This window comes from Carassius auratus, chromosome 9, assembly GCF_003368295.1.
Source record: "Carassius auratus strain Wakin chromosome 9, ASM336829v1, whole genome shotgun sequence".
NCBI classification, from domain to species: domain Eukaryota; kingdom Metazoa; phylum Chordata; class Actinopteri; order Cypriniformes; family Cyprinidae; genus Carassius; species Carassius auratus.
Genome location: NC_039251.1, coordinates 34,996,878 through 35,012,101, shown reverse-complemented (window position 1 = coordinate 35,012,101; position 15,224 = coordinate 34,996,878). Strand labels below are relative to the sequence as shown.

The 15,224-nt window shown below is 43.0% G+C and overlaps 2 protein-coding genes across 7 annotated transcripts in view; one reads left to right on the top strand and one right to left on the bottom strand.

Annotated features, from left to right (window-relative positions):
- The first annotated feature begins 394 nt into the window (after positions 1-394).
- On the top strand, positions 395-13,997 carry lims2 (LIM and senescent cell antigen-like domains 2). The gene is made up of 12 exons (XM_026272715.1): positions 395-521; positions 708-901; positions 6,567-6,726; positions 8,825-8,891; positions 9,460-9,580; positions 10,274-10,423; positions 10,548-10,698; positions 10,807-10,899; positions 11,308-11,356; positions 11,445-11,520; positions 11,969-12,119; positions 13,353-13,997. The coding sequence occupies exons 1-11, from the start codon at positions 396-398 to the stop codon at positions 12,102-12,104; spliced, it is 1,323 nt and encodes a 440-aa protein (XP_026128500.1). The 5' UTR covers position 395; the 3' UTR covers positions 12,105-12,119; positions 13,353-13,997.
- ranbp2 (RAN binding protein 2) overlaps positions 13,988-15,224 on the bottom strand; it is a 43,231-nt gene continuing 41,994 nt past the window's right edge. For all 6 annotated transcript variants that reach the window (XM_026272706.1, XM_026272707.1, XM_026272708.1 and 3 more), the window contains 2 exons: positions 14,664-14,998; positions 13,988-14,555 (listed from right to left, as the gene is read on the bottom strand). In XM_026272706.1, the coding sequence (XP_026128491.1) occupies positions 14,247-14,555; positions 14,664-14,998 (644 nt within the window). In that variant the 3' untranslated portion in view covers positions 13,988-14,246. The remainder of the gene's footprint in view (positions 14,556-14,663; positions 14,999-15,224) is intronic.

The following is a 15,224-nucleotide window of genomic DNA, read 5'->3' as shown; positions in this document are numbered from 1 at the left end:
TTGTAAGGCATTTCTTTTAATGGAAATGTGTCAACTGATATCATTAACAGACTACAGAAGATTCTGTTAAGTTCTGTTTCATTAGTTTGCATCCCATTTTCCTGTTTTGTTGCTAATTATATTTGTTCCCATTCATCATCACAGTTACTATAGTTTTATGTGCACTGGTATTTTTACTAAGAGATTTCCTAGTACAGACGGCACAGTTTTGAGAGAATGCACAGGTTTAATGGTGCTCACAATAACTAGAGAGCAGAAGGACATATTTCAGGGAGGTCAAGAGCTTCCATAGCCCAAATTCCCAAAAGCTCAGTTTGTTTTCATCCACAGGGCAGCTGAGAGCTTTGGAGATGTGCTGAACTTTATTTATAGAGACAGAGAGCTGTAGAGCAGGAATGCACTCAGCTCTGCTGCTGTTAGGAACCCAGTTTAACTGTGAATCAGAGCGTAGAACACAAGCAAATCTCTCAAAAAGTGCTGTGATGAACCTAGGACATTCCCAAAGGATGTCTAAACACCAGGTTAACATACTTTATGCTATTTAGTTATTGCTATTCTAGTCATCAATGCGGGTTACTGTGTTATTGTGAAAATCAAGATGGGGGAAGAGCAAACACTGGGTTTTGTTAACCGAATTATTTATTCTGAAGAATGTGAAGTTTCTAGTTGTTTGTGACTGTAGTGAGTGGGTGTTGTGTATTGGACAGGACAGCGTGACACATGATGACCGGACTCGGTCTATTCTTGACTCTGAGGCACTTCAGCCCCAGCTCACACACTCCAGGCTGATCATGGAAGAAGACAGTCCAGAGAGAAGCATCAATGGACTCCAGGACACAGAGATTCCCAAACGCAGCGATGTCAAAGTCTACAAGGAGTTCTGTGATTTCTACGTGCGCTAGTGAGTGTGCGGATCAAACAGCTCCTCTTTGGGGTCATATTACAGTATTTAGTATGCTACTAAATGTTTCAAGCTACAAAATCATTCAGAGACACTAAGAAGAGTGTAGCCTACTCATATTTGACTGCATAGGACTTATATAAATACTTGTAAGGTGTGATAAATATCTTCTGCTAAAGGTAAATGTCAACAGGTGTCTTGAATGTCCATTTTCAATGTATATCTTGGATTTACCTGGATCAGTAAAGAACAGTAAATACCTCATGGCAAGGACCAGCTCTGTAAATATTTCAGTGTGATTTAGAGAACCTGATGAAGATATACATCATGTTCCTGTGCTAATTTAGAGCTTCTCATTCTGTAAGAGCCGGGAACGAGAGACGGCTGGAGATACTAGTGAAACCTGATGGCTAAAGGAACACATTGCTCCAGTTATGTACCATGCTTTAATTTTTTAACTGTCTAACATTTGCTGAATGCTTCATAGGCTTGCTCACAGTTTGCTAAAAAGTTAAAAGCTAGTTAGTTAAGCTCATAGTTTGCTTATCTCAAAGCTCATGTGGTGACCACATGCCCTGCCATAGATCGATCTGCCTTTCTTCCTGGACAATAACTGTGGAAATGGCAGATAGTTACGAGCTAGTTGCAAATTAGATGAGCTTTTGTACCTTATATTTAATGCACTGTAACAGCTGCGTTACTATTTTTCAGTCAATTGTCCAGGTTTCCAGTGTCATTCACTTCCAGTTATTATTGCTGTATAGAAATAGTATGTTGTGTTGCTTGACACTGCAAACAGATATTTGCTATTGCATTACATTACATTAACATTGTAATCATAAAAACACAGGTTTGTAGCAGAAATAGCCCTTCTTTTGGTTATTTACTATAGCAGCTAAAGAATCTGATATCTCACACAGTTTTGCTTTGAAAATCATGTGGATATGAGCATTCACAGGTATGGTTTCGTACACCGGTATTTCTGTACTCGCGTTTTTAAGAAGCAGTCCAAAACAAAAGTATTACTGATAAATGCACAGCAGCCTAGGGTGGTCTGTTGAGCTTCATGACGTCTGAGACTAGTTAACACTGACTCTGACAGCTGTGTGAGTCGAGTGACCGGTTCTCCAGAAAACAGGTCACACATTCCTCATGTGGCACGCCTGAGCTTTACACAGAGCAGCCCACACACACACACACACACACACACTAACAGAGACACACACACACACACACACACTAACAGAGACACACACACACACACACTAACAGACACACACACACACACAGTAACAAAGACAAACACACACACACACACACACACACAGACAGACAGACACTAACAGACACACACACACACACGCACACTAACAGAGACACACACAGATACACACACTCACACACACACACACACACACACACACACACAAACAGACACTATAAGAGACACAGACAGACACAGACACTAACAGACACACACACACGCACACTAACAGAGACACACACAGATACACACACACACACACACACACACACACACACACACACACACACACACACACTAACAGAGACACACACACACTAACAGAGACACACACACACACACACTAACAGACACACACACACACACACAGTAACAAAGACAAACACACACACACACACACACAGACAGACAGACAGACACTAACAGACACACACACACACGCACACTAACAGAGACACACACACACACACACACACACACACACACACAAACAGACACTATAAGAGACACACACAGACACAGACACTAACAGACACACACACACGCACACTAACAGAGACACACACAGATACACACACTCACACACACACACACACACACACAAACAGACACTATAAGAGACACACACACACACACACACTAACAGAGACACACACACACAAACACACGCACACTAACAGAGACACACACACATACACATATACACACACACACACACACACACACAAAAGAACAACTGCGATATTCTCTGTATAATGGGGATTCGATGAATTCATTCAGTAGGTGTTTTATTCACAGACTCTTAAGGAGACGTCGACAGTTACAGCTTTTTCAATCACTTTGCTACTATTTTCAGAACCTTGATGTAATTTTTCAAAACTCTAGACACAGAACTGAAAAACAGTCTAATGTCCAAAACATTGCCTTGCGCATTCACATCTTTAAAGAAATCTTGCATTTGCACAATCATTGGTTCAAAACACAAATTTACTGTGAAATACCATTGAAACATAACTATAGATCACCCACACACAAGCAATCGGTAGTTTCACTGTGTCATTGTTCGTACAATCATTAAATATTGTAGAACAAAATAGGTGATACAGGTTTCATTATGGTACTACATGTACAGTAAATACATCTGTGTAAAAGTACTGCAGTAGTAGAGAGAATACTACAGACACAGTGGAATCATTGAACAGAGTTTGTAATATATTAATGCAAAACACTACAGTACAATCACACCATAGGTTTATTTGAATCAAAGCAAAAATAAATTAGCTATGAAATAGAAAAGAAAAGACAGTACTGTAAAATATAAAATGCAGTGTTCTTCAACTTGCTTGCTTGTATTGTAAGAAACAAAACAGGAGTGATTACTGTACTTCTACATTGTCATCAACTCTGTGTTGTGGATTTGGCCACAGGTTCTCATCTACATCACAATGGATGTTTCCATTAGCCAAACATCTTGGAAAAAACCTTCGGGCATGGTGAATCCAGGTCTGACACTGGTCTGCTGTGGATCAGTGCAGGCGTCATCCATGGCCTGGAGAAGAGTGACTATCATGAACCTTCCATCTCCATGCGGAGAAAAATTCCTCAATCGGGTTAAGGAAGGGAGAGTATGGGGATAAATACAGGGTGGTAAATTGTGCATGTGCCTGAAACCATGCTTCCAACACATGATCATGGTGGAACCTGACATTGTCCCACACAATGACATAGGTCACACCTTCAGCTCTACAAACCTGAGTGAGCTCATCAAGAAAGGTGAGAAGGAGAGCTGCATTATATGGTCCAATATGAGGTCTGCGTCCCACCACACCATCTTCTGATATAGCCGCACACATGGTGATGTAGGCCCCACCTTGTCCAGGTACTTGGATGGTTGCCCACTGGCCAATGAAATTCCGACCTCTCCTCCTTGTCTTGGCCAGATTAAAACCTGCCTCATCCAAATATATGAATTTGTGATGGTCATCATCAGCATCCAGCTCCATCACCTTCTAAAAATACATTTTGGAAAGAGATTTAGAGATTACTGCACAATGTGGAATTTTTAGGAATGTTTTTACAACAGCCATCTTGAAACTGAACTTACCTGAACATACTCAGTCCTCATTTGCTTAACTCTGTCTGCATTTCTTTTGATAGTTGTTTTATAGATACCTGGTGCCTTTTCAGTATGCGTCCAATAGTCTGCAAACTTATGGATCCCAAATTGTTGAACATGTCTTCATTTTCCAAGATATGCTGCCGGTGAATTTCTGTAAGGCGAATATCATTTCTGGCCAGAACCAAATCGACCACAGTCTGCTCCACTATTTGGCCTGGTCACAATTCTACAGGGAACATTAGAGTAAGAAGACATTTGGTCGTATCTCTTATTCTGTGATACACACTGGTATGCAATCATTTGACAGTTGAGAGTAGCATAATGTTTAGTGCATGCTGATAACTTACCGGTTCTCATTGCGGAAAGTTCTGATTATTGAGGCCATGGTTGACCTTCTGAGGTTTGGTTGTATCATTGTAGCCGCCTCAGTCATTTTCATGCCATGATTTATGACATGGTCTACAACTATTGCCCGAATTTCATTGGACACTCTATGCTGTTGCTGCCGCTGTCTTGGTCTGTGGGCTTGTTCTCTACCACGTTCCCCCACACCTCTCAAACGAGGCCCACGAACACCTCTCAGAAGTGGTGCCTGTCCTATACCTCTCAAACGAGGCCCACGAAACACCTCTCAAACGAGGCCCACGAACACCTCTCAGAAGTGGTGCCTGTCCTCTACCTCTCAAACGAGGCCCACGAAACACGTCTCAAACGAGGCCCACGAACACCTCTCAGAAGTGGTGCCTGTCCTCTACCTCTCAAACGAGGTCCACGAAACACCTCTCAAACGAGGCCCACGAACACCTCTCAGAAGTGGTGCCTGTCCTCTACCTCTCAAACGAGGCCCACGAAACACCTCTCAAACGAGGCCCACGAACACCTCTCAGAAGTGGTGCCTGTCCTCTACCTCTCAAACGAGGTCCACGAAACACCTCTCAAACGAGGCCCACGAACACCTCTCAGAAGTGGTGCCTGTCCTCTACCACGTTCCCCCACACGTCCAAACTCTCAGGAAAGAAATATGGTTACAGTATGGCACTCATAATGGAAGTAAACAGGACAAGACAGAACATATTAAAGCACACACTGTTTCAGACGTTCATCCACATTATTTTATATGTGCTGTCATTAGAATAGTGTGAACATGTTTCTATTGGCTGCATCTGAAAGGCACGTCTGAGGAACATCCCAAACTGATTTCATGGGCAGCATAACGCTCTCATGATCTCACGCACACCCACAGGATTGTGGGATATCTCATGCAGTGAAGGATTCATCTACTGTCTCCAATTGTGTATTGCTTCACTGGTCAGTTACTGTAATTGGACAGTGCGCAAGTTCCTTCTCTCACTCTGTTTTTTGGGTTTGGAAACGTATGCATGTATGCAGTGGAGCATGAATATTGAAATACCATGCTTATATTTTAGTAGAAAAACAGCGTCTCTCAGAACAGAGAGGGTTTCCAGGGGGTAGTAAACGGGTGGCTGCTGTTATGCAGTTCCTCACAGAGTACGGACTGTTCCATGGATAATCCATCTCAACACTTTTAAACAGAATAATTCAGAATAATCTGTGGTACCTATGGGGAAGTATTGAATGCTTTCTAAAAGTTATGCCAATAATTATTCACATTGGAGATTAATATTTATTCAATTTATTTGTATTAAATTCCATAACCTCACAGGCTGTGAAAACGTCAGTGTAGATTCTTCAAGGAAACAGACTGGGGATATATTCATGCTTCAACAGAGGATGAACTGTTTGACCGTTTGCATCTGCTTGATTTTAGAGATTTAATTGGTGGGTTTAAACTCCTTGTTTAAGCATTTCGGCATATTTTACAGGAGAGGTTTTCTGATTGTACATTGACTTACCAGTTTCTTGAATATAAATGTAATATGAGGCTTAAAGTAGCACTGCTTTCAGTTACTGTAGTTTCCCATCTGTCCATCACTTTGACATCGGTGATGTACTGACACCAGTGAGAAAGGGAAAGAGCTGTGACTCTTATTGATTTGAACAGGTTCTCACCTGCCCTGTGATAGTGCTCTATAGTTGCCTGAGTTTGTTAGGATAAAGTGTTTAATAGATAAAATGCTTAGGATGGTCATGTTGCTAGCTCATCAGAATCTGAATGAACTTTATTCACCGCAGGTTACACCGCTGCTTAAGGATCCAACCACACAAACATTTCCACACTTTGATTCTAATCTATGTTCTTCATTATAGTAATAACCACATTGTGACAGAATCATGAGATGAATGTCTGTTTGTCTTCACAGTAACATGACGAATGCACTAGCCAATGCCATCTGTGAGCGCTGTAAGGCCAGCTTCACACCGACGGAGAAGATCGTGAACAGTAATGGTGAGCTGTACCATGAGCAGTGCTTCGTCTGTGCGCAGTGCTTCCAGCAGTTCCTCGAGGGGCTCTTCTATGAGGTGAGACCTAAACCCAACATATCCAGCCCTGCTCCTGATCCAGCACCTGACCGACACGATCAATGACCTGAGCACACTGTTAGCTGCTTCACCAGTGGCTGCTTGGGGCCGGATGGTACAAGACCTACCCTGGTGAAAGAAATCTGCTCCTGCTGGTTATAAACTGGTTATGAGCTGGTCCTAAGCAACTAGCTTCTGAATTAATTTGTTCATTGCCTTTTTCACATTTATTCATTACATTTTACTTCAACAATTTCAACAGTAGGCTAGATTGGGGTGGGTTAAATGCAGAGTATATTTCCCTACATGGATCAGTAAAAGTAATCCACCAATACACAGGTCACTATGTAACACATCCGTGTCACTCTAAAACGACGACGTTTTGAGGCTTTTTGTTTTTGTTTGTACCAAAAAAAGATTCAAAGCTTTAATGAAAGCTTTCAAATGCACCGCCAAAGATTCAGATCGATGACCTCGCTTCATTGTGAAGTATGAAGCCTCAAACATCTTCAGTCACGTGATCATGAAGATTTGATACAAGCCTCGACACAGTCTTGAACCAGTCTGCTTCAGTAGAGTAAACAGGCTTCAGAGTCTCAGTGGCAAACGTCCCATCTCTACTTGGTGCAACACATCTTGTTTGTAATGCTTTTATACTGCTATGGTACAATAATCGTCAAGCCGAACCTGATTTTACCAAGTGAGACATGTTCCTTGGACAACATCTTTGTTGACCCTGGAAAAACATTGTGATTGACCAATCAGATTTGAAGAACAAGTTTATAGATTTTGTGAAGTTTACGCTTAAAATCAGTGTTTGGTGCTTGTACATCAGTGTCATTCATCTATCATTTCCTCTGATTTTAGGGATTACTCGTGGTTAAGGTTAGGTTTAGGTGTGGGGATATGGTCAAGACTACATTTTTTGAGTAAAATGTTGTTCCAGGATCAACAAAATATGTTGACCTAGGAACACATCTAACTCAGCAATATCAGGACGTGCAGTCGTCAAATAATAAAGCACTCACCTGTCAGATGTGAATAAAGTCCATGCTTCTGTCATTCCATGCCCCTTTACTCGTATTAAACAAAAAAAAGGCCAACAAAATAAGTTTTAGTTCTCAGTGCTAGCTGTTAGCCTCATATCACTCATATTTGCAATCTTTGAAATGGTGCACAAAGCCTTTGTTAGTGAATTCATTTAAATTATTTCTCTCTTGTCTGCAAGACAGAGCCATGAAAAATGTTTTTAGTAGATCAGCAACTAGATCTGGTGTAGAGGTGCCAGCGACGGTCAGTTTCTATTAGCTGAATTTCACTTGAATCCCTTGGAAATCCCTGACTCTCGCTGGGGAAACACTGGACCCAGAGGGCGTGCTGTCATGGAACGTCAGAATCTGATTGGCTGATGAATCTGTCACTAATGCTCGTTACAAATCTGATTCGACGTCTTTCAACAAAAGGCAAGCACTTTCTGTAGAGCAGACTTTATGTAGGATACTCCAGTTCCCTCAACAAAACTGATAGTAGACCATTCTGTGGACATAACACAAATGAGAATGATATCTAATAATCAATAAAAACATTTTTCACTCAATTATATGTTTATGGGGCCAAAAGAGAGGGTCCTGCTGAACCTGACGAGTCTAGTTGTCAACAAGTTCATTTTATTTAGAACCTTTTATTTCTTGGCCTGTTTATAGTATCATATCAAGGACTGTAAACCCTGAATTTGTGATACCAAAAAGTTGGATAACATTTTTAAAGGTGTTCAATGCCACAACAAATGTTTTTAGTGAGATCTGGCCACAACGAATGATCCCTGGCTGACATTATTGGCTGTTTGCTGCAAACATCACGGTTTGTGCTGTAGTTTGATGCCATTTCCTTAAGAACGATGTCATTCAGGAACAAGGTTTCTTAGTTATGTGGATTTTATGTTTTGATTAAAGAAAGAAGGAAAAGAATGAAGAATGTTCTTAATAAATTACATGTCAGTAAGTCATGAGATTCAAATATTGTTCCAGACACAAGCCTTTTATGATGGAGACATAGCCTGCTAATCTATGACACATGTATCCTGCGCTTGCTTTTGCAGTTTGAGGACAGAAAATACTGTGAGCATGACTTCCAGATGCTGTTTGCTCCGTGCTGTCGCCAGTGTGGTGAGTACACACACCTGATCGATCCTGTAGATGTGAAAACACTTCACCCTTGAGTCGATCACGCATCCTTCTACAATATCAGTACAGTGTTTATGAACCATCAGGATCACCTAGTCTTCAGATCAGATAGTGTCCCAGTGGACTGAATTTAATGGCTCTCATTCTAAAACTGCCACAACATTAAAACCACCGATAGGTGAAGTTTATAACATTGATTATATTATCACGAGGGGTGAGATAGATTGGTCAGCAAGCGTTCCCCTGCCCATCCAGTCTACACAGTTAACAGTGAATGAACTTGTCGTACTGTGCTGAACGGAGACTCTTGTGATGGTTCAGGATGGAGCAGATGAGAGAAACAGAGGTGTAGATGTCAGGGGAATGACTGCACATGCATGACTGCTGCTTATACACCTGATGATGATGATGGACAGGACTGAATTATTAGGTCCCTCCTGAAACTACGTCTTTAAGTCAGGAGCTAAACACAAACAGTTCTGCAGAAGCTTGTCTGCAGCACTCACGACTGAATTCAGCCTTTACTGCAGAATCTGTGCTGTGTTTCCAGGCGAGTTCATCATCGGCCGTGTGATAAAGGCCATGAACAGCAGCTGGCACCCTGACTGTTTCTGCTGTGATCTGTGCCAGGCTGTGCTCGCTGACATCGGCTTCGTGAAGAACACAGGCAGGTCAGTCCAGACGACGCTGTGCTTCAGGTGTGCTCCGTCCCTGTCGAAAAACTAAGGATGTTCTGAAGCATGGCAGCTGGTTTGAGCTAGTCATGTGCTGGTCATAAGTGACTAGTTCCTGCTTAGGTCCAGCTCATAACCAGCTTTAACCAGTTCATGACCAACTAATGACCAGCTCAAACTAGCTGCCATGCTTCAAAACATATCTAACCAGCATATGCTGTTTTTTCAACAGGGTTGTACAAATCACAGAGAGCCTCATTTATTAAGTGTTGTGCAGAAACCAACCTAAAATTGATCTCACGATCATCTCTCAAATATGCATACATCTAATTCATAAAAAGAACGTAGCACAGAAAATGCACGTATGCATCGTTTTCAGATGTTAAATCTATTAATCGCAAATGATCTTGAACTTGTGCGCAGCTGAATGGTTTCAGCTCTCTGTCTTGTAAACGACTAGTTAATGTCATTAACACGTAAAAGATCACCAGTCATCATCCGAATGATTTCATTTAGAACAGTGGAACCTGAACAAGAAGAAGTGTGTACATCTGCTCAGACCCTTTTACGAATATGAGCGCTGACTTGGATTTAAGCGCACAAAATCTAAAGACACGCACACTTGATAAATGAAGTAGTCATAAAGAAGCTAGTCTATAGATTCAGATTGAGATCTTCTTCTGTCGGCAGACACCTGTGCCGTCCGTGTCATGAGCGTGAGAAGGCTCACAGTCTGGGGAAGTACATCTGCCAGAAATGTCAAGCTATTATTGATGACATCCCGCTGATTTTCAAGAATGACCCGTACCATCCTGACCACTTCAGCTGCAGTAACTGCGGGTGAGTAACATACTCCGATGATTTCAGCTCAGGAGTAGTGTTTGACTCGTTTAAGGGTTTCAGGCAGTGAGATGGGAATGAGATGTCTCTGAAGCTCAGGGTGGAGTGCTTCTTCTTCTTTCAGTAAGGAGCTGACGTCTGAAGCCCGGGAGCTGAGGGGTGAGCTGTACTGTCTGCCCTGTCATGATAAGCTGGGCGTACCCATCTGTGGCGCCTGCAGGAGACCCATCGAGGGCCGCGTGGTCAATGCCATGGGCAAACAGTGGCACGTGGAGGTATTAGACCCAAACACATGCTGTTCTGTGTGAGTGTGATGACTGATCCCCTGAGCCAGTCTGGGGTGGGATCTTCACATCTACCTTCTGTCCTCTTCTTGTTTGCAGCATTTCGTGTGTGCTAAATGTGAGAAACCATTTCTTGGTCATCGGCATTATGAGCGCAAGGGCCTGGCATACTGTGAGACCCACTATAACCAGGTAAAGTCTGGACGTTAGCTCATTTATCAATCAAAAACTGACAAGAAACCATCTGCATCATATTTTACTTCAAATCACTGAAATGATGTAATAACTTGCCAGGATGTTCAGATTTATACAGTGTGTGTTTAAATGTGGAAGAAGTGATCAGGCTCTGCACCTTCAACATGCTGGAACATCACTTTACATTTAGCTTTCAGTGGGAACTGGGTGAAAATAGGAAATAAATCCCACACTGAAATTGTATTTATGTATATCTAGACCAATACAGTATATTTCCTGTTCAGTCTATATAAATCAACATCATGTCAAGTTTTCGACGACCGCGATGTAAATGTAGATCTAAACCCCATTAGAGAGAACACACCTCTCTGAAACATGATCTGAATGAGTCCACTTCTCTCACAGCTCTTTGGAGAAGTCTGTTTCCACTGCAACCGCGCCATTGAGGGAGATGGTGAGACACTGTTCATATAACGATCATAATCTGAGGATCTACAGCAAAGAGCCCATGTGTGCTTGACTCCTTCTCTTTTGTGTTGAAGTGGTGTCTGCGTTGAACAAGGCCTGGTGTGTCAAGTGCTTCGGCTGCTCCACGTGCAACTCCAAGCTGACCCTCAAGTGTGTACAAGTGTTTAGATGTGTGCAACACAAACAACATTAGCAGACAAACGAACACTGTTCTTGATGTGTGTTTCTGGTTTTATTGTGAACAGATCTTCCATGCATATATTATTTTTGACCGCATGATCTTTAATCACGATCGCTGGTCTTCCTGTCCAAATAAACCAAGCTACATTTACACCGATCACATCTGCTTACAGTCATCTGTTTTCTGATTCGTCTCATGACTGATGTCTGTCCTGTAGCGATGGAGGACCTCCAGTCAACTCTACAGCTCAATGGGACTAGACAGTGGGACTTTTACTAGAAGAAATTCTAGGGGTTCTGCATGACATAATAAAAGGATATTATATAATATTTCCCAAAAGCAGACACTATAAGGAGGGTGGTGTGATGAAACCGTTAGCGCAGAGGGTGATGTGTATCTCTCTGTGCCGTTGTTCAGGGATAGGTTTGTGGAGCTGGATCTGAAGCCCGTGTGTAAGCACTGCTACGAGCGAGTGCCAGACGAGCTCAAGAGACGCCTGTCCAAACAAGACTCCAAAGACACGAGGAAGAAGAAGATGCCCATCTGTCTGTGACGTGTCTCCTCAGAGGTCAGTTCTGTCCCTCGTGTCACTCCTCCGTCCAGCTTCTCAACACAAACACACAAACAAAACACATTTCTCTTCTTCTACTGGAGGCTGATGCAGCCTCGGAGCCGTAAATGTTCATATACAGATTGTAAAATGTAAAACAAATGTAAGCCATTTCATCTGTCTTTGAAAGAGACACAATCACAGAATTCATTTAGTTCTGAAGGTTAACAGAAGTTATTTTCCAAATGATGACATGATGATCATTGTCAGTGCACGGACCCTCTCCATCCCACCTTTCTTATCTTTATACATTCACTGGGCACTTGTTTGGTTTTTAGCTACACCTTGGTTTTTCCTTCAGAACTGCCTTGATTCCAGGTTCCACAAGGTTCTGGAGATTCCTCAGATGTTATATTGACGTGAATCCCAAAGATGAGATCTGCTGACTGTAGGTCACTGAAGTTTAGTGTCTGAGATGATGGGGGCTTTGTGACGTGTGTTATCTGGCGGTAAGGAGCCATCACAAGATGGACACAGACATGGCAGGCAACAAGTATGCTGTGCGGTTTAATCAGTGCTCAGTGGGTACAAAGAAGTGTCCCCAAAAACAGCCATTACACCACCGTCAGCAGCCTGAACTCTGACACAAGGTGATTGCTGATTCAGCGTCTGTGCTAACGAGCAGACTAATAAAGTGAGTGTCCTAAACATTATACACTAAAAACATGAGGATCAATCGGGGAGTGTTGCCTAAAGCAGCTATGTTCTGTTGTTCCTGACAGTAATCACTAGTTATGAGTGAAACACAGCCCAGGCCTGCAGCTACAGAGCAAGCTTGATCTGTTGTGTCCAGTCGACCCCATTCCCAAATGAGTAGAGCTGGTCAGAGAGCACTCTTACGTCACACTTCACATCGCTCTCACACACTCCTTCAGAAGACTCGGAGTCAGTACAATGAAAGAAAAGTCAGCATGTTTTTAGTGATCTAGTCAAAAATCAGAGTGTTTTACTCTCAAGTCACTTCTGACAGGTTTTAAACATCAGGCCCTTGGGCTTCTCTGTCTCCTAAAGAGAGGTGTTTGTAAGAGCGTTAGAGTGTATCTGATTAAATATACACATCCAAACGCAAGGTGTTTCTCTGTGGAGTTTCTGAGATGTCATCATGTGCAGCACTAATGCTTTCACTGACCATGACGTTCCTGGTGTGTGTGTGTGTGTGTGATCAGAGGATTTCTCCTGTGCTGTTTTCAGGATCTGCAGCTGAACACCAGACCTCCATCACTTCTGTTTCACCGGACCGGACAGAACTGATCAGGAGCGGTCACAACTCTGATCTCTGCTGCAGTTAACAGAGGAACGTCTTGAGTTCTGCTGGACTGTGTTTCATGTCTGGTTGTTATCACCGAAGGTTCAGCTGTAATAACTGTATTTTTGTTCACTATTAAGAGCGTAACTGCACTAGATGTGTGTGTCAGTCCTCAGACAGTAAATCCAGTCCTGAAGCAGCTGTGTGTCTCCTGGATGGGAAGCAGCGGTCATCATGGTCACTCATTTACTCGCTCTCATCTCACTTAAAGGGTTAGTTCACCCCAAAAATTAAAGTTACCCCATGATTTACACACCCTCAAAGCATCCGAGCTCTAGATGACTGACTTCTTTCAGACAAATCCAGTCAGTTATATTAAAAACATCATGGCTCATCCACGTTTTACACAATCCTTCTCATTTTGGGGTGAACTACCACTTCCTTAAACGCAGAATGACATCACTAACTGAAGTTAGCAGTTCTCCTGAACTAAAGGAGAAACGGTAGGGGTGTTTTCCCTTGGTTCAGAAGTATTTGACCCCTTGTACAGCTGATCAATGACAACACTTTGAATAAATCGTGAAACTCAACGTCTGACGTTTATTTTATGTTCTTGAAGTGGAAAGAAACACGGCAGTGTTTGTGTGAAGCGATCTTCAAATACACACATTTAACAGAGGAAGTCTTTTTCTGTCCAATTCTAGGAGGAATCTCTGGGGTGAACACATTCAGTAATAAAATAAAGATTTTCTTATTCACTTTGACAATTAGCAGATCACCTTTATTAGCACAGAAACAATAATAAAACAAGCCGATTTACAGGAGCGTTGAGCAGGAGCTCACAGGATCTGTCCACACTCGGAGATGCTGATGGTGTGCGTGGGCTTCCCGTCTTTAGTGCCCAGCTCTCCCATCCTCCTCACCACATCCATGCCGTCTTTGACGAATCCGAAGGCCACGTGCTTGAAGTCCAGGTGCTCTGCTTTCTTGAGCGTGATGAAGAACTGAGAGTTGTTGGTGTCTCTGCCGCGGTTGGCCATGGACAGCAGGCCGGGTCCTGTGTGCCTCACCTCGAAGCTCTCGTCCTCAAACTTACCTCCGTAGATAGACCTCCCCCCCGTCCCATCATGACTGGTGAAATCACCGCCCTGAGACACACACACACACACACTACATGTAATACACCTTGACTATTCAAACTGTGTGAATGTTATTTTAGGTTCCAGTGCCCTCTGTGTTTACAGCGAGTACCTCACCTGACACATGAAGTCTGGGATGATCCTGTGGAAGACGGAGCGGCGGTAACCGAAGCCCTTCTCTCCCGTACACAGAGCTCGGAAGTTCTCCGCCGTCCGGGGCACGATGTGAGCGAAGAGCTCCATGACCACTCTCCCAGCATGCTCCTCATCGATGGAGATGTCGAAGAACACCACAGGGTTGGAGTCTCGAGACAGCGCCTCTGCGGCAGACGTCTGAGCGGCGTCCGTCTGAGACATGCGGGTCTGTGTGTCTGTGAACGCTCGTCTGAAGGACTCGGCCAGCTCCGGAGTCTTGAACTTAGCTGCCAGCTGCTCCACCTTCCCATCTCCCTCTGTGAGGACACATACAGACGTCAGCACACACACGGTCTTATTTGAGCTACAGGTAAAGAAGTGGAACCATGTCAGTGTTGGTTGAATTGGAGGTCTTCTCAAACATGAGTTCATCAAGTCTTCTTCTAGGATCCTGATGCTCCTAATAGTGATCAGAGATCTCAAATGATCTTTATGTTTCTCTTCTGGACGACTGCTGCTTCTCCCAATAAAGTACATTACTGT

Bases quoted from the DNA above. Each gene is read 5' to 3' on its own strand.
- lims2 (XM_026272715.1), top strand. From the start codon at position 396: ATGCACTCAGCTCTGCTGCTGTTAGGAACCCAGTTTAACTGTGAATCA. The intron at 522-707 runs GTTAACATACTT...TGTATTGGACAG, and splicing joins AAAGGATGTCTAAACACCAG to GACAGCGTGACACATGATGA. The intron at 9,581-10,273 runs GTCAGTCCAGAC...TTCTGTCGGCAG, and splicing joins TTCGTGAAGAACACAGGCAG to ACACCTGTGCCGTCCGTGTC.